The 25,065-nt window shown below is 46.9% G+C and overlaps 3 protein-coding genes across 6 annotated transcripts in view; all 3 read left to right on the plus strand.

Annotated features, from left to right (window-relative positions):
* OTUD7B (OTU deubiquitinase 7B) overlaps positions 1 to 4,602 on the plus strand; it is a 55,726-nt gene extending 51,124 nt beyond the window's left edge. For all 3 annotated transcript variants that reach the window (XM_080915307.1, XM_080915308.1, XM_080915309.1), the window contains one exon: positions 472 to 4,602. In XM_080915307.1, the coding sequence (XP_080771433.1) occupies positions 472 to 1,674 (1,203 nt within the window). In that variant the 3' untranslated portion in view covers positions 1,675 to 4,602. The remainder of the gene's footprint in view (positions 1 to 471) is intronic.
* Positions 4,603 to 6,947: 2,345 nt separating this feature from the next.
* Positions 6,948 to 16,526, plus strand: MTMR11 (myotubularin related protein 11; the record flags this gene model as incomplete). Of its 2 annotated transcripts, none has more annotated exons than XM_080915788.1 (17): positions 6,948 to 7,063; positions 8,144 to 8,234; positions 8,576 to 8,697; positions 8,932 to 8,992; positions 9,133 to 9,275; positions 9,719 to 9,797; positions 9,901 to 10,036; positions 10,240 to 10,327; positions 10,451 to 10,539; positions 10,623 to 10,747; positions 12,749 to 12,815; positions 13,005 to 13,075; positions 13,567 to 13,733; positions 13,992 to 14,165; positions 14,678 to 14,857; positions 15,227 to 15,520; positions 15,975 to 16,526. In XM_080915788.1, the coding sequence occupies 16 exons, from the start codon at positions 8,177 to 8,179 to the stop codon at positions 16,119 to 16,121; spliced, it is 2,001 nt and encodes a 666-aa protein (XP_080771914.1). In that variant the 3' UTR covers positions 16,122 to 16,526. The 2 variants fall into 2 exon arrangements, with proteins under 2 accessions (XP_080771914.1, XP_080771913.1); XM_080915787.1 differs by lacking the exon at positions 6,948 to 7,063 and adding an exon at positions 7,658 to 7,723.
* Positions 16,527 to 17,438: 912 nt separating this feature from the next.
* SF3B4 (splicing factor 3b subunit 4) lies at positions 17,439 to 22,091 on the plus strand. The gene is made up of 6 exons (XM_080916102.1): positions 17,439 to 17,509; positions 17,881 to 18,009; positions 18,423 to 18,965; positions 19,202 to 19,408; positions 21,404 to 21,577; positions 21,888 to 22,091. Exons 1-6 carry the CDS (start codon positions 17,476 to 17,478, stop codon positions 22,073 to 22,075), a joined length of 1,275 nt encoding a protein of 424 aa, XP_080772228.1. The 5' UTR covers positions 17,439 to 17,475; the 3' UTR covers positions 22,076 to 22,091.
* The last annotated feature ends 2,974 nt before the right edge of the window (positions 22,092 to 25,065 follow it).

Consider the following 25,065-nt stretch of genomic DNA (forward strand, 5'->3'; position numbering starts at 1 on the left):
CCTATTGCTGTGATAAAGACCATGATCAAAAGAAACTTGGAGAGGAAAGGGTTCATTTGGTATACATGTTTGGATAACACTACATCATTGAGTGAAGCCAAGGCAGGAACTAAAGCAAAACCATGGAGGAATGCTGCTTACTAGCCTGCTCTCCCACTTTATACAACCCAGGACCACCTACCCAGAAGTAGCCCCACTCACAATGGACTGGGCCCTCCCACATCAATCACTAATCAAGAAAATGTCCTATATACTGGTCTACTTGGCAATATGATAGAGGCAGCTCATCAACTGGCATGCCTTCTTCCCAGATGACACCAACACTAGCCAGGATACCACCTTTTTTTATGTGACTAACCTCTATAGAGAGCTATAGGTAGCTCTGTAAGCTGTTAAGATAGGTTCCATGTCTGTGGGAGCTTCCCTCCACCAGCCCAGGGAGGTAATTGTCAGTGCTCTTCTCTCTTGTAGGCTCCTCTGGCCCAGCCTGAGTCACCCACAGCCTCAGCTGGAGATGAACCCAAGTCCACTCCTGAGTCTGGGGAATCAGACAAGGAGTCTGTTGGCAGCAGTTCTCTGGGCAATGAGGGCAGCAGGCGGAAGGAAAAGTCAAAGCGCGACCGCGAGAAGGACAAGAAGAGAGCAGATTCTGTGGCTAACAAACTGGGCAGCTTTGGCAAAACCTTGGGCAGCAAACTTAAGAAGAACATGGGGGGCCTGATGCATAGCAAGGGCCCCAAGCCTGGAGGGCTGGGGAGTGGGTCTGGAATAAGCAGTGGTACAGAGACATTAGAGAAGAAAAAGAAGAACAATGCATTGAAGAGCTGGAAGGGTGGCAAGGAGGAGGCAGCTGGGGACGGGCCTGTAACTGAGAAGCCCACGTCTGAGTCTGTTGGCAATGGAGGGAGCAAGTATAGCCAGGAGGTGATGCAAAGCCTGAGCATCATGAGGATCGCAATGCAAGGGGAGGGCAAGTACATTTTCGTTGGAACCCTGAAGATGGGCCACCGGCACCAGTATCAGGAGGAGATGATCCAGCGCTACCTTGCAGATGCTGAGGAGAGATTCCTGGCAGAGCAGAAGCAGAAGGAGGCTGAGAGGAAGATCATGAACGGAGGGCTAGTTAGTGGGCCTCCTCCAGCCAAAAAGCCAGAGCCAGATGGCGGGGAGGACCAGCCCAGTGACTCCCCAGCAGAGTCCAAGGCAATGGCCTTCTCTACTGGTTACCCTGGGGGCTTTACTATTCCTCGACCTTCTGGGGGGGGAGTCCACTGCCAGGAACCCCGGAGGCAGTTGGCAGGGGGTCCATGTGTAGGGGGCCTTCCATCATATGCCACCTTTCCCAGACAGTACCCTCCTGGGCGACCCTACCCCCACCAGGACAGCATCCAATCTCTGGAGCCAGGCAAAGATGGAGTTCACAGTGGAGCCTTGTTACCACCCCAGTTCCGTGTGGCTGATTCCTATAGCAATGGCTATAGAGAACCCCCTGAACCAGATGGATGGGCTGGAGCTCCCCGGGGACTTCCCCCAACCCAGACCAAATGCAAACAACCGAACTGCAGCTTCTATGGACACCCTGAGACAAACAACTTCTGCTCTTGCTGTTACAGGGAAGAACTGAGGCGGAGGGAACGGGAACCTGGTGGGGAACTGCTGGCACACAGGTTCTGAATGGCTAGAACCTTAGTGGGGAAAGGGGCTAAACAAAGAAAGTTAAGCTCAACTCTGGCTCATCAGGACCCAGCCCCTGTGTCGATGGGGCAAGTGCAGAAATGTGTGTAGGAGCTGGAGTGCTGGCAGGCTGGCGAGAGCAGGGCAGAGCCAGCACTACCCAGGGCAGTGCTGCTCCTGTGCACAGCTGACTTCAGACTGCAAGGCAGAAGAGGGAGGCTCTGTCTCATAACCTCGTGTCCCAATCCCACGGCCCAAGGGAAAGTAGGGAAATACTATGTATCTGTGGGTGGGAGGTGGGCGGACACCTTCGGGGAGGAACCTGGAAACTAAGAAAGTTCTTAGTCGGTTAAGGAAAAAATAGACCAAAGTTCATTGACTTAGGGGGAAAAAAAGCACACGGTGGTGTAGTTGGGAGTAGAGAGTGAATCTGAGATACTGAACAAACTTGGTTTTGGTTTGGATTAGGTAGATATTAGGGTTGAAAAAATTCTTCCTGAAGGATCAAGGCAGTAATGTATATGCTTGGCCTGGTTACACAGAAAGGGTAGTTTAAATTCCAGTGAATGGAAAAGGAAAGGGAGGAACTTAAAGGAGGATTTTTTTCCCTGGAGAGTTTTATGTTCTGCTAGATGCTCATCTGTCATCTTCTAGTTTCAGAGGAGACTGCCTGTTGCCTCATCTTTTCCTCATCCTTTTTAAGGACTGAGCTTAGCTAAGATGTTGTGATTTTTATTTTTAATTTTTATTTTTTATTTTAAAAGCAAGTTCCCTTTGGGAGAGAGAAGAGTAGTAAAAGCGGCCTTTGTGTGGGGTTTTCTTGAGGCGAGCGGGTGCAGAGTGATCTGTTTTTTAACTACTTAGCAATAACTCCATGTGGGCTTGAGTGCACCCGAGAAGGGATGGAGGAGCCAGATGTCTGGCTAGACTGTTTGAACAATACCAAAACCTCTATAGAGCACTGTCCTCTGCTGCTGTGTTTCTGTAGAAAGCAACCTATCTTACTGACTCTGACAAAATTTAAAAAATACTTACTCCCCACCCCTATCTAAGTGATTTTTTTTTTCTCCTTCCTGTCTACTTCTGGAGAATAAATTTAACATCCTGGCTTCTTTTGTTAAGCCATAACTGACCTTAATCTGTGGTTAGTTTATTAAAATAATAAAAAATACTTTGTAAGAAGAATTATTTTTGATATTAGGACTGGAGTTGAAGCATGGGATGTGGGGCTAGGGGCCACTTATAAAAAAAGGTAGCTAGAGAAATGTATTTTAGTAAACTGTAGCCACAGGCCACAGATTAGTCTCAGTGAGCTGATCTGGCTTTGGATTTCTCCCTTTTTGTGAGCCAGCCCTGTTCTCCAGAGGGATGGGGTGGACTCAATGGTGAGAGCTCCCTTGCAATTTGCACAAAGCACAAGTCTGGACAGCTTATGCTCTGACCAGAGCTGTTTTTAAGAGCTTTAAACCTGAAGACTATCCTGCGCCAGTTGTCCTTTCTCCTTATTTTTTCCTGGGGAAAAATCATCTATGCAATTCTATACACATGTGGGTGCATATGAAGAAGGGTGTGAGTGTGCTGTACGTGTCCAGAGTGTTACCTGGGGCTCTCTGGGCTCCCATTTCTCTGCTGAGGTATGTCATCACCCACTAATAGAATGTAATCCCTGCATTTGATTTAAGTCACAAATGGCTATATGTGCATGTTTGTGTGCGTGTGTGCATGCGTTCGTGTGTGTGTGTGTGTGTGTGTGTGTGTGTGTGTGTGTGAGAGAGAGAGAGAGAGAGAGAGAGATTTGGGACTCCTCTGCATGTTTTTTTCTGCCTAGTCAGGGAAATGATACACCTCTCTTTGATAACAAAGCTAGTCAAGACTTCTTTATGGAACTGTTAAGTTTAAGAAGTTGCCCCCCCAAAAAAAGTTGTCCCCCCACCCCCTCAAAAAGTTTGAAAGTCACTCCCAAGTCTGCCAATCTGTTGATTTAATAATTCCCCATCGTTTTTAGGCTATTTTTTGTTTCTTTGCTATGTAGCCCTGGCTAGCCAGCCTGGTACTTGCTATATAGCCCAGGTTAGCTTCCAACTCATAGCAACCCTCCTGTCTCAGTGTACACCCAGCTTTCTTCAGGCTGAAACCTAGTATGAGACAAGCATTTCTGGCAGGTGAATAATTTAAAGATCTACTAGGAAATTAAAGATTGGTTTTGTTTTGTTTTGTTTAGATAGGATCCTATCCTGTAGCCCAGGCTGGCCTTAAATGTATGATCTTGCTTTGAACTTTCCAAGTGTTGGGATCACATTGAAAAAATACCATTTTTATTTTCAGTATATAAACATATTAAAAACCCAGATTGAACAAAACATCAAAAATCTTAGGTTGTAACAGGAATGGTATTAAGGTGAAAGAGGTGAGAGCCCTAAATTGAACAAATATTAGGACAAATCCTGTCTGTTTAAATTGTGACGTGTTCATAAAGGTGTTTTTACATTCTTTTCATTTTTCTTTTTTAAATACTGCATCTTGATTCGTGAGTTTTAAGTACTCCTGTTTTTCTCCCAATGAATGGTGGATGAATGCCTCGTGCCTTGTTATCACCTTAGACTTGTCCCAGTTTCTGAAGCTTGAATGACACTGGTGAAACCTTCACCACGAGCCCTCTTCCTGACTGCAGACCCTTGTGTGCACTGCAGGCATCCTCCACAGCACACAGAGGACGCCTGCCTTGGAGGGTGGGAGTGCAGCCCAGCAGGGTTCTCCTGTAGAATAAAACCAGGGACTTCCATCTCCATTGGCCTGCTGTGTTTGGACTTGATCTGTTATTAGATTGTATTTAACACTCCTGTTTTTAAAAACTGAGGACAAATGAAGAGAATCAGAAACCTTGTATCATGCTTGTTTTTATTTATATGGTACCCAATCTTAATTCTGCTTGCCTTTCCAAATCAAAAATAAAAACGTTCAAGGGAAAAAGGGAAAGGGGAGGGGATGTCTAAGGTCATGTGGGTCATGGATATTAGACCTTTTGTTAAATTAGTTTTAATTCAGAGGGTGATATTAAGGCACCAAAAAAAAAAAATCCATTTTAAAGATGAGGGACTCAGGTTTATTTATTTTTCAATAAGGACTGGTGAGATTTTCATTGTTTTGGGGGGGTGAAGGAGGGGTTCAGTAGGGTGGAGTTAAGGAATGTTTGGGAAACAAAACAAATATCAACTTGTTTGGAATAAGCAAGTCCATGCAATTACTGTGGTGGGAGAAGGGAGGGTTGTGTGGGGAGCATTCAAGTGAGTAAGGCCTCCCTTATGGAGGGTGCTGTGTGATGGGGTAGACCTGTGCATCCCTAGGTGAGGTATGGTCTCATCTCTCAGGCTTACATTTAAGTGCAATTACTTTTTTTAATCCAGGGCATCTGAGGTCCCACTAAAGTTTTAATGGAGATCTTCAGGGTTCTTATTTTTCTCCTTTCCACTTAACATGATTACACTCCATGCTACATTCTCTGTACCATCCCCAACTTACAGCAAATACACCAGAGGACTGACCTCCACATCTCTTAATACTGGCTTAATTGAAAATTGAAAGAGGTTTTCCTCATGCCATTTTGTAAATGATATAAATGATATCTTTTTATTTAGTTTTTTAAGATGCAATTTCTAAGAGTGAGGGATGGTGTTAAGCTCCATGCTGTGCCTTAAAATAGAAGTACCTCCCTTGCCATTGGTTTCCAAGATCCACAGATCAATAAAGCAGAAGTTCCCATGACTTTATATTATATACTCTGGAGGTGATCCTGAGCCCAGAGAACAGAGCCAGTCTAAGAGCTCTGGCTCTTGCCCTTCTTCCTTTCATTCATGTAAAGGAACATTTGGGTAATGGTTGTTAAGGAGTTACTCAGACTGGAGTGTGTTCTCTTTTTCCGAGAGGCAGAACCCAGCCACATAGCCAAAGGCAAGAGAACAGAATTAGAAGGCATTTTCTGGTCTGGAAACACATATACCCTGGACTGTTAATATTTTCTTTTCATCTCTGTCAACTGCAGGCTCAATGAGTCAGACAGGCACTCATCTCAGAATATTTTGCAGATACCCAGTCACAAGTTGTGTATTGCCTCTAGTGCTTAAGCTGTTCAACAAAATACTAACGTGCTCCCATGTAGAATCCCCGTGCTCCCTCCTTCCCTTGGCTAAGAGGGGTGGGGGTAGCGGAAGTGATGGAAGCTGTCTAAGGAGTGGGGTGGGAAGGACTTGGCCTCTTTTCTGTGTTTATAACTGGATCTGTGATTCATCCTGTGAGTCACTCAGCTCCACCTTCCTCCTCCACTACCCCTCCCAGCAGCCCTTGCTTCTGGCACAAACCTGTAACCAGAGTGGGGGTCTGAAGATGGAAAAGTCTGATACAGCTCCTTGCCTCTCTGACCCCTTTCCATCCAGGGGACGTAGGGGTTTGTGCTGATCAGATCATTTCCCTCTCCCTGTTCTGACCATTCCCTCTATACTCTGCTGTTACCATGCCTCAGGACACTAACAAAACGAGGCTCTTTGGAGAAAAGTAGGTCATGGTATTTTAAATCACTGGGGGCATACCTGTTTCTAAGCTGTTCCTTATTACATTACATACTTTATTCCAGAAGACACTGAGGTGTGTGGTGGGGTGGGGGTGGTCAGCAGCCTTTATGACTTCTACAACCAGGCTTCTAGGCCCACTTGCTAGCAAGTACATACCTGTTTGTTCCAGACTCTGCTCATGCTAGCTTCACTATTTCCACAGTTGCAGCCAACAAAGGGAACTTTGGAATCTGAGGCTGGAAGGATGTGTGCTGTGGGGAAGGGAGTGTTGAATGTCACCGTCCCCACCTAAGGATTGCTGCCTCTGTACGGACTTTAAAACAATAAAGCAGCAGCTCATTAGCACCTGTTTTGTATTTCATTTCCTGTCTTCTCCCTGTGGAAACGCGCTGTCCTCAAGCTGCCCTCCCTAGCATCTCTGTCCCTCTCCTAGCACTCTACAGCCCCATCTTTGCTTTTTTAATTCAGCAGGGAAGGAGGGGGATCCTGGAACTGAAAAAGTAGTTTCCAGTCCTTAGCTTTCAAAGTTCAGAACATGAATCATTCATTAGGAGATCTGGTGACTGCGTTGGAGGGCGGAGTCATGTACCTGGGGCAGGGCTTTTCCAGGGGACTAGGTGGCGGAGGGTGTGGGGAGATGCGCTTGCCAGGCGCAAAGACTGGTTTAGATAGACCATGATCTTTTCCTGAGTTTTCTCGCCCCGGCCCACTGCCGAGATTTGCACGTCAAAATACCTGTGCTAAGTCTGCATCCCAGACAAACCAACTTCCGCCCACTCCATTCTGCCCCTCGATCTGTCACGCTGTCCGGAAAAGGACACAAGGTACAGTTCCCATTTATGTCCTCTTAACCAGTTAGGTTGTCAGAGAAGGCTGAAAATCAAAACAAAATCACAAAACAAAAACAAAAATAAGTTTCCTAGTATTTAATTTCTCATTGAAAGAGTATAGAGAGCTAGCCCAAGATGTTTTAGTTACGTTCTGCTCCTCTCGTCTCACCCTCAAATATTAACGAACAGAAAAGGACTAGAATGTGGGTTAGGGTTAAGGAAATCTGGTTATTCCCCAGTTCCCCTATCCTCCCATCTTTCTTAAGCTCCTCCATTTCCTTTCTACTTTCCAAAAGGGGGTTAAAAAAAAAAAAGTGCGTGTTCTCCTTTAAGGGGCTGGGCATCTTGCCTGTTCTCTTGAGAGTCACCGAAGTTTCCAAAGAGCCTCCCCTGTCTGGGCAGGACACACCTTTCAAATAAGACCCTCGGAACTGTGCTTTTGGTGTCCCGAAGGCCGAATGCCGCTACCCCTGTGTCCTCCCCAGCCCCTCTCTCTCCACCTCTAGGATTTAGCCTCTCCCGGGAGAGAGCGAGCATCTTTGAAGACTCCCACCCTTAGCTGCTCCACTCCCGGATGGAGCCAGGGAAATGTGGTGGGGGGGCCGGGGCCAGAGTTTCAACATTGTCCCCCAGAAGGAGGAGCCAGAGATGGGGGTAAGGAGAAGAAATGGGAGGGTGACTAGCAAGAGGGTGTGAATGGGATGCTATGGAAATTAAGTGGGAAGGAAAGGATCCAGAGGAGGAGGGTGTATCTGTTTCATCAACTGTCATGGAGCTGGTCTGCCTTTGTCAGTCTCGAGTTGTCTCATTATCCATTAACCAGACTTTCCTTGTCTTGTCTGCCATTTGCAGTCAGTGATCTCAGTTCTCAGTTTCCCTGTGTGTGTGTGTGTGTGTGTGTGTGTGTGTGTGTGTGAGAGAGAGAGAGAGAGAGAGAGAGAGAGAGAGAGAGAGAGAGAGAGAGAGAGAGAGAGAGAGAGAGAGAGACTCAATGCAGGTTCCCAAAGGCAGCTACCGAAGAAATCCCAGATTCTGAGGTTGGGAGGTCCCAGATTAACTCTCTTACCTACTCAGCTCTCTGGACCAAAGTCTGACCCGGGGAACAGGATGCCGGAGCCCAGCAGTCAACAGCTTAGCAGCTGCCTGGCCTCTGGTTGTCTCCCAGGTAATAATCTGACTTCTCTACCCCATTCTTTAGTTTTCACCAAAGATCGCTCCCTATTCCTTTCCTCAAAGTCTTTCTGAGACTCAGTCTCTTACCTTGTCAGAGCTAGTGGAAGGCCTGGACATTGATCCTTCTGCTTTCTCACCTGGTTACTACTTTTTAAATTAACTATCCAAAGACCAATGAGTATATATGTGCCATGTTCTATGCAGTTTTTAGAAGTTAAAAAAATGACTATTCTTTTCCTTCAAGTTTACATTCTAGAAGGATGGACAAGTAGCTATGTAGAAGTTTGGGCAGCATTGGGAAGTTAGAACTTTGCGTCTCTTTTTTCCGTTTAGGGGAGCATATCCTAGCATGGGCACCAGGATGGAGGAAAGGGCCAGGACTAGAACTGCCTGGAACTCTGATCTGCACTAACTTTAGGGTGACCTTCCAGCCTTGTGGATGGCAGCAAAATCAGGTGAGGTGGCTAGTGTAATAGGAAAGACCAAAGCTGGGCATGGTGTTCCCAGCAGTTGGGAGGTTAAGATGGGAAGACCTGAAGAGTTCCAGGCTAGACTAGGCAACATAGCAGTATCCTGAATGTTTCAGTCAGTAATGGTAGAATTATTTCTAGGGAAGCTGCCTTCTACAGGGGAGGGGAGGAGGCACCTAGGATGTCAGATGCCTGAAGCATGTCTTGTGCTTCCTTTAGGAGACTCCACTGAGTAGTGACTATGATTTTGCCCTGATCAACATTGGGCGATTAGAGGCTGGTAAGTCTGAGGGTTTGGTAAAATGGGCATTTGAGCCCCCACCTTCTGTTCTCAGAAGACTGAAGAGTGGGGCAGGGTGGAGTAGAGGAAATGCTCCCAGAGTGATCCCACAGTTAATCCTCTCTAACTTTTGGCTTCAGTGAGTGGCTTATCAAGAGTGCAGCTTCTTCATTCTGGATCTCAGCTTAAGTTCATTCCAGAGGAGGTTCTAATTCATGGCCGAGACTTTCGGCTGCTTAGAGTTGGTTTTGAGACTGGAGGACTGGCACCTCGGGCCTTCCAGGTAAAAGCCCTTTACTTAGAAAAACACTACTCACCTTGAAACCTCAGGGTGCCCTCCAAGCTCCATGCTCTCTCACCATTTCTCACTCCACCCCACTCAAAGACAAGAGTGACAGTCTCATGAGGAGGAGGGGCCTGACCTAACCTGGCTTTGTCAGTTATGAGCAGCATTAACTATGGGCAAGTTTTTACCTCTGCAAAATGGGGAGAGTTGGGTAATATTCCTAATTAATTCCCAACTTAATATTCTGAGTCTGTGGTTTTAGATTTGTTCCTCTGACCACAGCACCTACCATTTGTGGAGGTCCCCTTCTCTAGCACCTGTTTTAGCTGCTCTTTAATATTGGTGGTGAAGGCAGTAAGTAGAAAAACATATGCTCTATTTCAATCTTTTTACATCTTAACAGTCTGATGCTGAAGGATAGGATATGCTCTTCTCCCCAGGTAACCATGGCCATCATTCAAGCCAGAGCTCAGAGCAGTCAAGCCCAGCAGTATAGAGGAATAACCCTGAGTAAAGTTGGTAAGCAATGATGCTTTAGGTCAAGGAAATGGGAAGTAAGTCTGAAATAGAAGTGGCTAGTTGGACAAAATATTTGTTCCTCTGTTTCTCACTCTTTCTCCAGGCAAGGTTTCTGGCTCCAGAAAGCCGCCCATTCCTCTCTTGGAGACTTTAGAAGACTGGGAAACTGAGCGGAAGAAGCAAGGAGCCAGAGGCTGGAGGGTTAGCACGGTCAATGAGCGGTTCGATGTAGCTACCAGGTGATGGCTCAGTCTGCCCTGACTCCTGCTGTCCTCCCAGTCTTCCCAGAGTTCCTTGATCCTCCAAGCCAGTACTTCCCATAAACTCCAGGTTTCAAAACTTGAGATCCCTTGGAATGGTATTTCCAAAGTAATGTTCTTGTCATTACAGCTTTTTTAGCATGGGTCACTGAAAGGCTGTGACTTCGATCTTCATTTTGCAGTCTCTCAGGTTACTTCTGGGTCCCTAATCGAATTCTGGACAGTGAAGTCAGAAGAGCATTTGCACATTTCCATCAGGGCCGTGGACCGGTCAGTCTGAAACTAGAGGGTCAGGGGACAAGGGATGAGAGGGCTGGCTGTGAGGTCATCGTGGGGGCAAAGGTAGCTTAAATGTAGCTCCTTCACAATGGCCCTCTTCTCACCCATCTGAAGCGCCTGTCCTGGCACCACCCGGGAGGCAGTGACCTTCTCCGATGTGGCGGCTTTTATATCACCAGTGATCCTAACAAAGAAGATATCAGGTGAGAAGTCTTAGTGAGACTCAAGAGCTAGGTATTCTCAGAAGACCCCTTTCCTCTATCCTGACTTCTTTTCTTCCCTCCAGAGCAGTGGAGTCAATGCTACAGGCTGGGCACTCTGATGTTGTCTTGGTAGATACCATGGATGAGATGCCTAGTCTTGCTGATATCCAACTTGCTCACTTGAAACTGAGGGCCCTTTGCCTGCCTGGTGAGAATAACCTTTGAACCCTCAACCCTAACCTGGTTTACTATTTTGTGTATTATAGACCCTTTAGCCCAGTGACCTTTCATTTTTCTATCCCATCCTCATTACCTACAGACTTACCAAAAACCTGTTTCCCACAAATGATTTTTGTTTTTATTTTATTTATTTTTTGAAACAGTCTCTCTATGTAGTGACCTGGAGTTCACTGTGTAGAACAGGCTGACCTCAAATTCTCAGATCCACCTGCCTCCCTCTTGTCTGGGATTAAAGGCATGTAGTATACACCCTGTTCCCCAGCTTTAAAAATAAAACTTTATTAGTTGAATATGGGTGTGGTGGCACATACCTGTAATCACAGCATTTGGGTAGTAAAGTCAGAAGAATTGCTACAATGAGATTAGGGCCAGCATGGGCATGTCTCAAAACAAAAATGAAAATAAAAAGCTTTATGAAATTCACTTGGGCTGCAGAGATGGCTCAGTGGTTGAGAGCACTGACTACTCTTCCAGAGGTCCTGAGTTCAATTCCCAGCAACCACATAGTGGCTCACAACCATCTGTAATGGGATCTGATGTCCTCTTCTGGTGTGTCTGAAGACAGTGTACTTATATATAATAAATAAATAAATCTTTAAAAAAAAAAGAAATTCACTTTACCCATCTTAAGTGTACAATGAATCTTATTTACAATATTGTATGCTCATCAAAGCCTTTTTAAAATGTTCAGGATCAAATCCAAGGCCTTCATTCATAATTCATGCCCAGTCTTAAGAAACTGCTACTAGGTTTTTTTTTTTTTTTTTTTTTTTTTAAGTAGGATGGGCTTTGTTTATTTGGGTTTGTTGTTATTGTTTGGAAATTGGTTTCTTGCTTGCTTTTTCAAAATAGGGTCTCTCTGTGTATCCCTGGCTGTCATGGAACTCACTATGTAGACCAGGCTAGCCTCAAACTCAGAGATCCACCTGCTTCTGCCTCTTGAATGAACCATATATTTTATATTTATCTTATATTTAATTATGTGTATATGTGTGCCTATGTGCCATGTATTTTGGGGTGCTTGTAGAGGCTAATGGTGTTGGATTGCCTGAACCTGGGAGCTGAGGTTACAGGAAGCTGTGAAACAGCCATCAGGGTTCTGAGAACTAAAGAGGTCATCTGGAAGAGTAATATACACTTAATCACCAAACCATTTCATTTTATTTTGTTTGTTTTGTGAGATGGGGTTTCTCTGTGTAGCTTTTGATGTACCTAGAACTCACTCTGTAGACCAGGCTGGCTTTGAATTCAGGGATCTGCCTGCCCCAGCCTTCCAAGTGCTGAGATTAAAGCTGTGCACCAGCACTGCCCAGCTGTTGTTTTTTGAGACAGAGTCTTACTGTGTAGCTTTAGTTGACCTGGAACTCGATAAATAGACCAGGCTGGCGTTGAATTCAGAGATATGTCTGCCTCTGCCTCTGAGTGCTGAGATTAAAGGCACATACCACACACATCTTAACCAGACTTATTAACCCAGATGTGTAGCTGGTCTTTGCTACTTTGAGGCTTCTTTTTCTCACCCTTCCCACTGCCTCCAGTTTCAACCCCTATCATAGGAAAGAATAGAGGGGAGAGAGAGAGAGATAGATCCCTGAATCTAATTTCTTTCCTTTTGTTTCTTCTTTTGAGCACAACTACTAACAAACTGCAACCAATTTCCCTAAAACGACCAATCTCTAGGGGCTCTAGCATTTATATACCTGAAAAGTTCCCAGAATTTCAAATGTCACATAATCACAGAACCTACCTGCAGCTGGCGAAACAGCGCCTCAGCTAGAGCGTGAGGTGAATCATAGCCAGCTGCTGCAGACTGTCTGAAGCAGCCCCAACCCTACACCTGGGATAAAAATGAAAGGACAGTTTTATGTGTTTTTAGTGAAACCAAAATTCCAAAATGGTCACTACACATCTGAGTACAGACCTGGATCCCGGATTCTGATCTCTGTCTTTCTTGCTTCCTCTGTGCTAGACTCATCAGTACCTGAAGATAAATGGCTCTCAGCCTTGGAAGGGACACGGTGGTTGGACTATGTCAGGTATGCCCAGCCTTCTAATTATGGGTAATAATTTTGACTTTTCTAACCTTCTCTTGATTTAGGCTTTCCAATAGCCTTCCATAAATCTGTCCTATTTCCCAAGACTGCTACTGTTCTTTAGGAGGAGCAGGTATTTGGGAATCTGCCCCTTTTCCAACACATTACCCCCTTCCTCACATGCCCTCTCAGGTCTTGTCTTCGAAAGGCCAGCGACATCTCGGTATTGGTGACATCCCGGGTCCGATCTGTAGTGCTTCAGGGTGAGTTCCTTGGGTCAGCTCCTTCCCTTCCTTACCCTTTCCCTTCATATGACTGGATAGCATGGAAGGAGGCGCTTCCTTGTGCCCCTTTAAGATCAGCATCTTCCTGTTAGTCGGAAGCACCTGTGAGTGCCAGCTCATCCTTCAGAGCTTCTCAGTCCCCTACTTTAACAGTTGTCCCTAATTCTAAGACGCTTTTAGTCTTTCTCGCCCTTCATCAGTGGATGGGGAGAGGGCTGGGTGGGGAAGGGTGAGAGGGGCACTGGGCACGCTGGTTTGGTAAGTGTGGTCTGCTTTCCCTGTGACAGTAGTGGTTCTTTCTAGAAGGTGAAGTCTATGAAGTGAGTCATTTGAGCTTTGTTTTCTCTTTACTTTTCTGTGCCATCACTCCTGCCTTCCCCCACTTTATGTGTCCCCCCTTCCTGTTTCCTCTTCTCATTCCATCCTGCTCTAGTTTTTTGGACCCCCTTCTTTGTTCCTTTGTCACCCAGAGCGTGGTGATCGTGATTTCAATGGCCTCCTCTCTTCGCTCGTCCAGCTGCTTTTGGCCCCAGAAGCCCGGACACTGTTTGGTTTCCAGTCACTAGTGCAACGGGAATGGGTTGCAGCTGGACACCCATTCCTGACCAGGCTTGGGGAAACTGGGGCCAGCGAGGAGGTGAGGACATCTGAGGGTCTTTTTGTTCTGAGTGGGGTCATTACTAAAGGAAAGAGGCTGAGGGATGATACATCCTAACCTGGATGCAAACCTGGTCTGATGGGCTCTTGGGCTGTGTGGACACTCAGGTGAGTCAACCTTGAACTCCTTCTCTCTCAATTCCTGTTTTAATCCCTGACCTTCTTGGTGTTCTGTTCTGGGTCCGTTCTTCCCTTTTCCAGATGCCTGCAGATGCTCCAGAAGGTTTTCTCTTCTTAGGCCCCGGTGTTTCCTCTCTTCCTTGACTGTGCCTGGCAGCTCCTGCAGCAGTTTCCAGCTGAATTTGAATTCTCTGAGTTTTTCCTCCTTGCTCTTCACGACAGTATCAGGGTTCCGGACACCCTCACCTTTCTGAGAAACACTCCCTGGGAGCGCAGGAAGAAAAGTGGACAGGTCAGTGACCTCTTTTCAATTTTTTCCTTTTGAGCATTTCAAACTTTGGAATTTGGTCTTGATTTAGAAAAATTGAGGTTTGTGAAAGGCGTTGGGGGAGCTCACTCTTAGGATCAGATTTTGTTTTGTGATGCCAGAAGTAGGAGGTAAGAGGTTTATCATTTATTCCAGATGTGGGACAGGGACACACACTGGTTTAGCCATCTTGGTTTAAACTTTTTTTTTGAGTGCGTGCATATCATAGTCATCCTGTGGAAGTCAGAGGACAACCTCAGGTGTCAGTCCTCACCTCCATAAGACGGTCCCCGTTGCTTGTCTGCTGCACACTCCAGACTAGCTGGCCCTTGAGCGTCTAGGGACTCCTGTCTCTGCCCCATTGTCCTGAGCTGTGTGTCTGGCTTTGTGTAGGTTCTGAGAATTCAAACTCAGGTCCTCACCCTCACACAGCAAGTGCTTTTATCCACCAAACCAACCCTGAGCTCAAACCACCCATTGCTTTGCTTCCTGTTTAGCTCAACTCATATACACAGATTTATACCCCTGAGTACTCCCAGCTCCAAGCTGGAAGTCCTAATTTACATCTGTCTGTCTGGGACTGGGAGCTACGCTACAGCAAGGAACAGAGATCACAGTTCCTTAATCCTGGCTACGATCCGGAGCATTGCCCAGATGGCAGGTTCCCTAGACAGCAGGTAAGATACCTACACTTCAGTTCCCTGGACCTCGCAGATTCACTCTACTAGATGAGAATGACAGAATATCCAAGTCCCTCAGAGAAAGACACCACTATCTTTCACAGCTGTCACATGCAGCCTGCCTAAAGCAAGACAGATGTTCTACAATAGCACAGAGCATTCTTTTGGTCTTCATTTGTTTGTCTTCTTGGTTCATGTCCGTATATTACATGTTTCTCTAAAATCAACCTGATAAGCCCAAAGCCCTAAAGCCAGATAGAAGGGAGGTCAGCGGAAGAGGGCTGCAGTTTGTCACAGGGCTGCTAGGTACACCTTCCACGTCAGAAAGCAGTTGTTTCCTCAGTTGTCTGTTGACTTCTCTTTTAGCCAAGCCTCATGGTTCCTGGACCCCCCAGTTCTATGTGGCTGTTCTCTAGAGGGGCCCTGACCCCCCTGAATCAGCTCTGTCCTTGGCAAGACAGCCCCTCCTTGCTGGCAGTCTCTTCTCATTGGCTCCCTCGACCTGCTAGATCCTCTGAAAGCCTAGCTGACCAAGAATGGGGGCTCCCCTCACATTGGGGAGCTTGCCCTTTACCTCCCGGACTACTGCTGCCTGGATATCTGGGACCACAGATCGGATTCTGGAAACGCTGTTACTTGAGGGGAAGGCCTGAGGCCCAGGTAAGAAGGGAAGACATATTGGATGGGGGAGAAAGAGCTGGAAAGGCAAGGGGCTAGAGGGATTGGGGAGTAGCATTCCATTTATGAAACTGGGCCCACTTGGGACAGTAGGTGGTGGGAGGGAAAACTACCTGTGGCTTGGATCATGTAGAATCTAGAGCATGGTGAGAAAGGGAAAGAGCATTTGAGACTCTAGAAGTACCAAGGATCTTAATAGAAATGTAGCTGGGTAGCTGTGGTACACCTTTAGGAGGTGCTCTCAGGAGGCAGAGGCAGGAGGACAACCTGGTCTGCAGAGCGAGTTCCAGGACAGCCAGGGCTACACAGAGAAAACCCTGTCTTGAAAATCAAATAAAATCAAAACAAACAAACAAAAAAACAGAAAAAAAGACGAGGAAGTAGAAAGCTAGACCTGTAATAATCTTCCTTTGTGCCCTTCTTTGCCTCTCCCCAGATAGGCTCCTCAGCTCTTACAATCTCTGACCTTCAGGATGAACTGTCTCATCTTCAGGAACTCTTAAGAAAATGGACACCAAGAATATCTCCTGAGAACCACAGCAAGAAAAGAGATCCAAATACCATCCTCTCTCAGATCCACTGAAATGCTAGCTTTCTCAAAGGCAGAGAAGAGGGCAGGGGTCTCAGCTGATCTTTATGTCTGACCTTGGTGCTTCAGCTTTGACATTCCAGTCTGTAAAGCTCCCTTAGTAGGCCAGTTTCTGTAGCAGATGGTGGTGTACCTCCAGCTCTTCTGTCTCATTTGATTCCTGGAGCTATTTTCATTTCTTGTGATTTGAAAAATAAGAAACAAAACCAATTCAAAATGTGATTGCCTTTTTCTCCAGGCAATTCTGTACCTTTTGGATGGCTGTCAAAACTGGTATTAGAGACCCTTTTCATTAGTCCCAACAAGGCGTCCTAGAGAGCTCATTCTCAATCCCTTGACACTACTTAGAAATCTTTTCTTAGTCTTCTGTGAGAATGAGGTGAACAAGGGAGACACCCTCTCCTCCCACTGTATATTTTTGTAGCAGCATTTCTATTTAAGGAGTTCATTAAAGCACGGTATTTCTACACATTGCTGGTATTTTCTTGTGTTGAATGAGGATCTCAGCAAAGCGGTGTGTGTGTGGGGGGGGTGTGAACTGAGAAAAGCACCCATTTTATTGTAAGGAAATAAAAGATCCAAAGTCAGGTAGAACTCAGCAGAATTCACATGAAATATGGGGAAAGTGCCACCCACCACTCACACACCTTTTTTGAGACAGGGTCTCTCTATATCAGGCTAGCCTGGAACTCTTTTGTTGTTTTGGTTTGTGTTTCTGAGACAGATTTTCTGTGTGGCCATGGCTGTCCTGGAACTCGTTCTGTAGACCTGGCTAGCTCAGAGATCCACACCTGCCTCTTAAAGCTTCAATACCGGCCTATGAACATCCTCGGTTTTGTGTCTCAGATTTTCCAAGATTAGAGGAGCTCTGACACTTTGGTAAAAACAAAGTACCTCGAGCTCAAGCCTAGGCCGAGGGCGAATCTGCACGAACGTTGTGGACCGAACTAATAATAGGCTGCTTCTGAAAGCAATCCTGGCCCTGGATTTGTCAGGACCTCGCCTAGCACACGTTTCTGCGTCACAGAACATACAAAGCTCGGCTTAGCATTTCAGTTTGCGCTTGGGGAGCAGTGTGATCCTCTAACAGTCTGGAAGCAATCAGGGCTTTAGTTAACTGTATCAAGACGGGCTGACCACTTCTGTTCCGCCCCGACTGCTACCGCAGCTCCAGAGGGCTCTTCCATTCAGTCGGACACGAATCCGACTCCTAAGATGGCCGCGATTGCTTCCGGTTCCTCCCCTGTCGCCGGCTCCGCCCCAATGTGAGCCTCGGCCCGGAAGTGGAAGTAGTAACTGAGGTCAGGGGGCGGTGCTGCTGCTTAGAGACGGCGGGAGCGCTTTCGCCATGGCTGCCGGGCCGATCTCCGAACGGAATCAGGGTAATTGGGAGAGAAGAGCCCAAGATGGAGCCAGGGAGGTGGAGGGCAGATTAATGTCAGAAGCGTTTCCGCTTGAGTGGAGACGAGATCCCTCCGGTGTGAGACCGACCTCTGGGCGCCTGGCTGGCCTCTAGGCCAGGTGGAGGCCGAGGCCTGTGAGGAGTGATGCTTCTAGATCCAGTCTCCTTAAGTACTTTACCAAGAAGACAAAATTCTCCGGAAATCAGAATCAGCAAGAATGCATATTAGACGTAGCGGATTTTCTAGACTGGAGGCAGAGGGGCGAATTTCAGGGCTTTAATGAACGTTTTTGGCTTTTGTTTTCTTTTGCACTCTTGACCTTCTCCTTACCTCCAGCTTCTTCCTTTTAGATGCCACGGTGTACGTGGGAGGTCTAGACGAGAAAGTGAGCGAGCCACTGCTATGGGAGCTCTTTCTCCAGGCAGGGCCAGTGGTCAACACCCACATGCCAAAGGACAGAGTCACTGGCCAGCACCAAGGTGAGTGCATAGCAAGAATTAACAGTGTGTAAGGGCTAACGACCCCTACAGAGTCTCAACAGCTACTTTGGAGTGAGCGACCTAAAGTTTTTTTCCCCCCTAAGCTTCAGTTCACAGTTTCAGGAATACTTTCTCTTAGCGATAGTTACTGGAACCATTCTCAATTGAAGTAAAATTATTCTATCATGTTTTTTGTTTTATTTTCTTTTCAAGTCAGAGGTAGGCCTGGCTCTCTGTTAGACCAGGCTAGACATGAACTCAGATGCACCTACCTCTGCTCCTGAGTGGCGTCATTAAAAGCACGTGCCACCACCCAGTTATTATCTGTTATGTTCTTTGTGCTTGGAGGCTGGTGAGTTCATGTTTCATTTTGAATGTCTTCACCTAAGTGATCGTTTTTATTGGTTTCCCAGGCTATGGCTTTGTTGAATTCTTGAGTGAGGAAGATGCTGACTATGCCATTAAGATTATGAACATGATCAAACTCTATGGGAAGCCGATACGGGTGAACAAGGCCTCCGCGCACAACAAAAATCTGGATGTAGGAGCCAACATTTTCATTGGAAATCTGGACCCAGAAATTGACGAGAAGTTGCTTTACGATACTTTCAGCGCCTTTGGAGTCATCTTACAAACCCCCAAGATTATGCGGGACCCTGACACAGGCAACTCCAAGGGTTACGCCTTCATTAATTTTGCTTCGTTTGATGCTTCGGATGCAGCAATTGAGGCCATGAATGGGCAGTACCTGTGTAACCGCCCGATCACTGTGTCTTATGCCTTCAAGAAGGACTCTAAGGGTGAACGCCATGGCTCTGCAGCTGAACGACTTCTGGCAGCCCAGAACCCACTGTCCCAGGCTGACCGCCCTCATCAGCTGTTTGCCGATGCGCCCCCACCACCCTCTGCCCCCAATCCTGTGGTTTCATCCCTGGGTTCTGGGCTTCCTCCACCAGGTACAGCTTGTAGTTCAGTCTATGCCAGTGAGGCCCTTGGGAGGGAGGGTCAGGAGGCAGAAGAAGCTCTGGAAGAGTAAGCAATTAAGTCAGTGGGCAGTGAGGAAGGAGTGAGGAATGCTGGTGGAAGGGAAGAAATTGGTGGATTTCCTTGGAAAGCTGGAGTGTAATATGCTGGGATAGGCTGGAGTTCTGCAAGATATTCTGCCATTAACTGTCATTTATTTCTTAAACAGGCATGCCACCTCCTGGCTCGTTCCCACCTCCAGTGCCACCTCCTGGGGCCCTCCCTCCTGGGATACCCCCAGCTATGCCCCCACCACCTATGCCACCTGGGGCTGGAGGACATGGCCCCCCAGCAGCAGGAACTCCAGGGGCTGGACATCCTGGTCATGGGCATTCACATCCTCATCCATTCCCACCAGGTGGGATGCCCCATCCAGGTAAGTGCTCTGTGCTGGAAAGAGGCTAAGTTTGTCACGGGGCTTCGTTAATGCTTCTTTATCTTGGATGATCCAGAGTCCTCCTTGTCTGCAGAAAACAAACAGTACTTTGTACTTGTTGGTGCTCCCATTTTATCTCCATTTCTTAAATTTTCTGAAGAATAACTGGTACTTGGCAAAACTTTGAATGTCTCCTCTGCTTCTAAGGCTGCCAAATCTAGAAGACATTTCTGCTTTTGGTTTTTTGAAACAGGATTTATCTGTGTAGCCCTGGCTGTCCTGGAACTCCCTCTGTAGACCAGGCTGGCCTCAAACTCAGAGATCCTCCTGCCTCTGCCTCCCCAGTGCTGGGATTAAAGGCATGTGTATTTTTAGATTTTCTTATGTCAACCTGAGCCGCCTGGATTAGCTCCTTTTTATTAAGTTTGTGTAGATTTTGTGCTTGGTCTCTTTTTTGTATCTGTAGTGTTCAGTGTGAAGGTTCTGATTTATTCTGGGTCTCTGGTCTGAGGTTCTTGGTCCAGTACCATCTTCAGTAGCCCTTGCTTGTAGGAGCCCAGTTTACTCTGGAAGTTCGTCTGTCGATCCTCCTCTTTGCACGGCAAGTCTGGCTTATGTTTTGTTGTTTGCTCTGGACTGCACTTCCTGTAGCAATCTTCCTGTCACTGACTCAGGTTCTCTGTCTCTGACCTACTTTAACTGAGTAACTTTTCCAGGGTATTCGTGGACATTTTCTTAAAATTCTTGTGTTCCCTGTACTAGCAGAAGAGATCCCGGACTTTCTGTCAGTGCTCAGTGTTCAGGTCCTCCTGGTGCTGACAGTGTTCAGGTCCTCCTGGTGCTGACAGTGTTCAGGTCCTCCTGGTGCTGACAGTGTTCAGGTCCTCCTGGTGCTGACAGTGTTCAGGTCCTCCTGGTGCTGACAGTGTTCAGGTCCTCCTGGTGCTGACAGTGTTCGGTTCCTCCTGGTGCTGACAGTGTTCAGGTCCTCCTGGTGCTGACAGTGTTCAGGTCCTCCTGGTGCTGACAGTGTTCAGGTCCTCCTGGTGCTGACAGTGTTCAGGTCCTCCTGGTGCTGACAGTGTTCAGGTCCTCCTGGTGCTGACAGTGTTCGGTTCCTCCTGGTGCTGACAGTGTTCAGGTCCTCCTGGTGCTGACAGTGTTCGGTTCCTTCTGGTGGTCGAGCTTATGGGCATTATTGTGTTTAGTGTTTGCACATGCCAAACTTCCTGTTGGAGCAGTTGACATCCACTCTCTTATCTTCTTAAGGACTCCTTTCTTTTTGGATGGGTGGAGTTTACAGTGTAGCCCTGGCTGGCCAGGAACTGTCTGTAGACCAAGCTAGTTTAAACTCATGCAGATCCAAATGCTTCTGTCCCCTCATACTGAGATTAAAAGTGTGCACTACCATGACAGGCTAAAATGTGCTTTTCTTATAATTCAGTTTGTGTGTTTTTTTTTTTTTTTTTTTAACCAGTCTCATGTGCCCCAGACTGGTCTCTACCATTAGCATGCTGGGCAATACAGGAGTGTGCTACCAGGCCTGACCTTCCTAAGGAGTTCTTACTGGCCTTAGGATTAAGCCTTGGCCCAGGCATATCTCTGCCACCAAGTCTTGTGACACACAGAACATAAGTTCTGCTTGTTTTATGGCTGGTTGTCACCACCTCTGTGCTTAAGTCAGAAGGAAAATGAGTGCACATTTCATTGTCTTTTCTTCACATCAAGAGGAAAGATATTTCTGATGTGCTAAATAAACTTGGAGGTATATTAGCAGCATGACTACTTTAGCCATTGCTGTCAGTCACCTTCAGACAAAGACTGAAAAAAATCATGGGAGGAAAGTGTAGAGCTGGCCGGGTTTTACTCTGGAAGGGGGTAAAGATGGTGTCACCTTGTTTGCATCCTCTCCGTCACCATTGTCATTTTGTCCTCTTTGGTTTTTTTTTTTGCCCTGGTTTCCTTTTATCTCCTGTTTCCTTGTATATTTTATAGGGATGTCCCAGATGCAGCTGGCCCACCATGGCCCCCATGGCCTAGGACACCCCCATGCTGGGCCTCCAGGCTCTGGGGGGCAGCCACCACCCCGGCCACCTCCTGGAATGCCTCATCCTGGACCTCCTCCGATGGGCATGCCCCCCCGCGGGCCTCCTTTTGGATCTCCTATGGGTGAGTGGGCACTAGCCCTTCTTATCTTTGTGTGTATGTGTGAGAGAGAAACAGAGACAAGATAGAGACATGCAGACAGCCTGTACCCCAGGTGACTCCTGCTCCTTCTTTAGCTTCCCAAGTGCTAAGGTTATAAAGGCATGTGCCATCGAGCTGTGTGTTGGTCCCGCATGTGTTCTTACAGCTTCCTTGCCTATTGCCCTGTCCCATGTCCTTTCTTTGACTTCCCACATTTCTGTTCTCATCCCTACTGATGTCAACATCAGCTGCTTCCTGTTTCCATTTTGTTAACTTTTCTTTCTTCCTGCAGGTCACCCAGGTCCCATGCCTCCGCACGGTATGCGTGGGCCTCCTCCATTGATGCCCCCTCATGGATACACAGGTCCTCCAAGACCCCCTCCCTATGGCTACCAGCGGGGGCCCCTTCCTCCACCCAGACCCACTCCACGGCCCCCTGTTCCACCCCGTGGTCCGCTTCGGGGTCCACTTCCTCAGTAAAATGCCATCATTTGTCTCCTTTTATCCTCCCTGCATCCTCATTTCTTGGACCAATCAGAGCTGCTGTAGCTTGTCAGGGCTAATGTGCCGACCCCTCTCAGCGGCTCTGTCCCCATTCCAATGTCACATTTTCCACAGGGGAGTTTTCTTCATTTTTATTTTAAAATGTTGGTCCTAATTTCTTTACACATGTATAGAGAAAAATAAAACTATGCTTTTTGTTCTCTGGTGAAGTAACTTAGAAGTCAGGGTTTGTGGGAGGAGCGGTGCAAGGGGGGGTGGTGATCATGTTGTAAGGACTCATTGCCCGTGGACAACGGAAACAATGCTGACTGGGTAAACCGGTAAGTCACACACCAGAGCTCTGTACAGCTTTGCAGCAACCAAGGAGCAGGGAGTGCAGCTCAGCGGTCGTACATCCTGGGCTTTTGATCTGGGTTTTGTCCTTGACACCAGAGGGGAAAAGATGATACAGTCTCGTGAAAGATGTGTGGGTCAAATATGACTTACTACCTCATCTAGGTGGTAGTGCATATATGTATGTGTATGTTTGCTTAAAGATAACCAACCAGTGGGAAGTATTAAAAGGAGGGAAGCTGTGTTCCTTTCTCAGAGATCTGCCTGTGCTAGGATTGAGGACATGTGCCACCATGCTCCATGGAAACATTATCTGTTGAGTGTTGTTGCCATGGCTTTCATCTGGAGCCATGTGAATATCTTCAGTAATGGCTAGACAAAGTGAGAGCTAATGTTCCATATCTTATTCCTAATTTTGTTCACAGTCCATTCTTTCGAACGATTTCCACTCTAACATCTGTGGTTCCTACAAAGGCTCTGCTGGTGACCAGGATGACACAGCAAGTGTCACTGTCGTCAGAACATCTAACTTGGTCTGATGTTCAGGAAGACTCCCTTTGGGAAAGTGATGTCTGTAGTTTTTAGTCATAAGATCTTACTAGCCAGGCATGGTGGTGCATGCCTTTGACCCCAGCAGAGGCAGAGCCAGGTGGATTTCTGAGTTCCTAGGACAAGCCAGAGTTAAAAAGATGATGTAGCCCTCCCTAATTCTAACCCATGGGCCATAATTGGCCCTCAGCTGGCGTTGTCCTGTCATGAATGCTGGAATTACAAGGTAGCCATGCTCCTGGATGGTCTTTGGCCATCAGAGGGGTGTGTATAACAAAGGCTGTGTGAAGGCTGGCAGAGGTCAGAGCCAGGTTGTGGGGTTCTTTCCAGCTCCATTGGTGACCATGGAAACCAACACAACATTGAGGTAAGGGAGGATGCTGTGCTCAGGAATATGAGTTAACCTATTATCATCAAGGTAGTAATGCCTAGGCAGAAGGAGACAGGTTTGGATTAGAGATGTAAATGTGAGACTTAACAGACCACCATAACAAAGCCTTGAGGCTGCCTGATGTAGACAAGAAAATGCATAAGTGAAAGTCAGGAGTGCCCCACCCCTACAGAGCCTGAGAGCTCAAGAAACCAGAGTGTTGGGGCAGGAGAGATGGCTCAGCGGTTAAGAGCACTAACTGCTCTTCCAGAGGTCCTGAGTTCAATTCCCAGCAACCACATGGTAGCTCACAGCCATCTGTAATGGGATCTGATGCCCTCTTCTGGTGTGTCTGAAGACAGCTACAGTGTACTCACATACATGAAATAAAATAAATTTAAAAAGAGACCAGAGTGTTGATGAGCCCTGTCCAGGGGACTGGGAGGTGGAGATGGTGAGGTACTTTCTTTCCTTGCTTTAAAAAGAAACTTCATATTTTCCATTTTAATTAGCTTGCAGTACTGGGGACTGAATCCCCGGCCCTCTTTATTTTGATACAGGGTCTAAGATGCCCTTAAACTTACTCTGTAGCCCAGACAGGCATGGGACATGCCTCGGCTTCTTGATTGGCTGGGACTGCAGGCTTGTGCTACCACCCGTGCCTGATGAGTGCTGTATTTCTTCTGAGGAGCTAATACGTATATCAGTGCAGAATATGCAGGATCACCTGAGAGAGAAGAAAGCTTCCCAACAGCAATGCCTGGCAATAACATAAAACAGGGAATAATGTGTTAAAAAGATGTAGTAAACCATAAGAAGAAATCAATGAAAGCCTAGTAAAGGGCCAGTCCCTGAGGCCCATGTGGACAGAGCTGTTCCAAGTACCATCCTGGAAAGAGTGCTCTGGCCAGCAGACTTAGAGTACTTCTAGAGCATTGGCAAAGCTTCCCTGCTCGCAGAGGTGGGGCACAGAGTTGTTGCCAGGAGAGTTTTTGGATTCATTGGCATCCTCCCGGAGATGGCGAGATGCCATTAAAGATACAAGTTCTCTTATTCACCTATGCCACTGTGTAACTTATATATTGGCATGGTCGTGATTTAGCTTAAGGAGGGAGAATGCACTAGACGCATAAATCTTCAGTCTAGGTGAGAGGTCAATTTTTAGGGTACATTAGTAACTTATGACTTTCAGTAAATTGTGAACCTTACTGACCCATACATTTCCAAAATTCAACATTGGGTCCTACAAAACTTAGGCCCACATCCCTAGAATTGTAAATTGAACATGTCAAATGGCATCTGGGAAAACTCTGAGCACACAGGCTGTCAGCCTTCTGTATTCAGCATCTCCCAGCATCCTAGATCCACACGTTACTGAGCAGACTCGTGGTATTACAGCTACAAAAGACTAGTCCAAAACACTCCACTTACTACATAAGAAGCCTGAGGTTTACAGAGGCAGGGGACTTGGCCAAAGAGGTGGAAATCTGGGATATGCCTTGGTCAGTGCTCTTTCCAGATAATTCCAAGGTCTTATCTGGAGTAGACTGGTTCAGCGTATACAACCTCAAAATGCCTCTGACTTGTGGAGCAAAAAGGTCTCCAAGTGTTAGCTCTTGGATCTGTGGGTTTGGGAGAGGATTTTTAATTCCAGGGAGCAGTGCAGAAGGGGAGGGAGCGGTTTTTAACACAGCAAGAACGTCGGCTGGGACTC

The sequence above is a fragment of the Micromys minutus genome (assembly GCF_963924665.1).
Source record: "Micromys minutus genome assembly, chromosome: 4".
Taxonomy (NCBI): domain Eukaryota; kingdom Metazoa; phylum Chordata; class Mammalia; order Rodentia; family Muridae; genus Micromys; species Micromys minutus.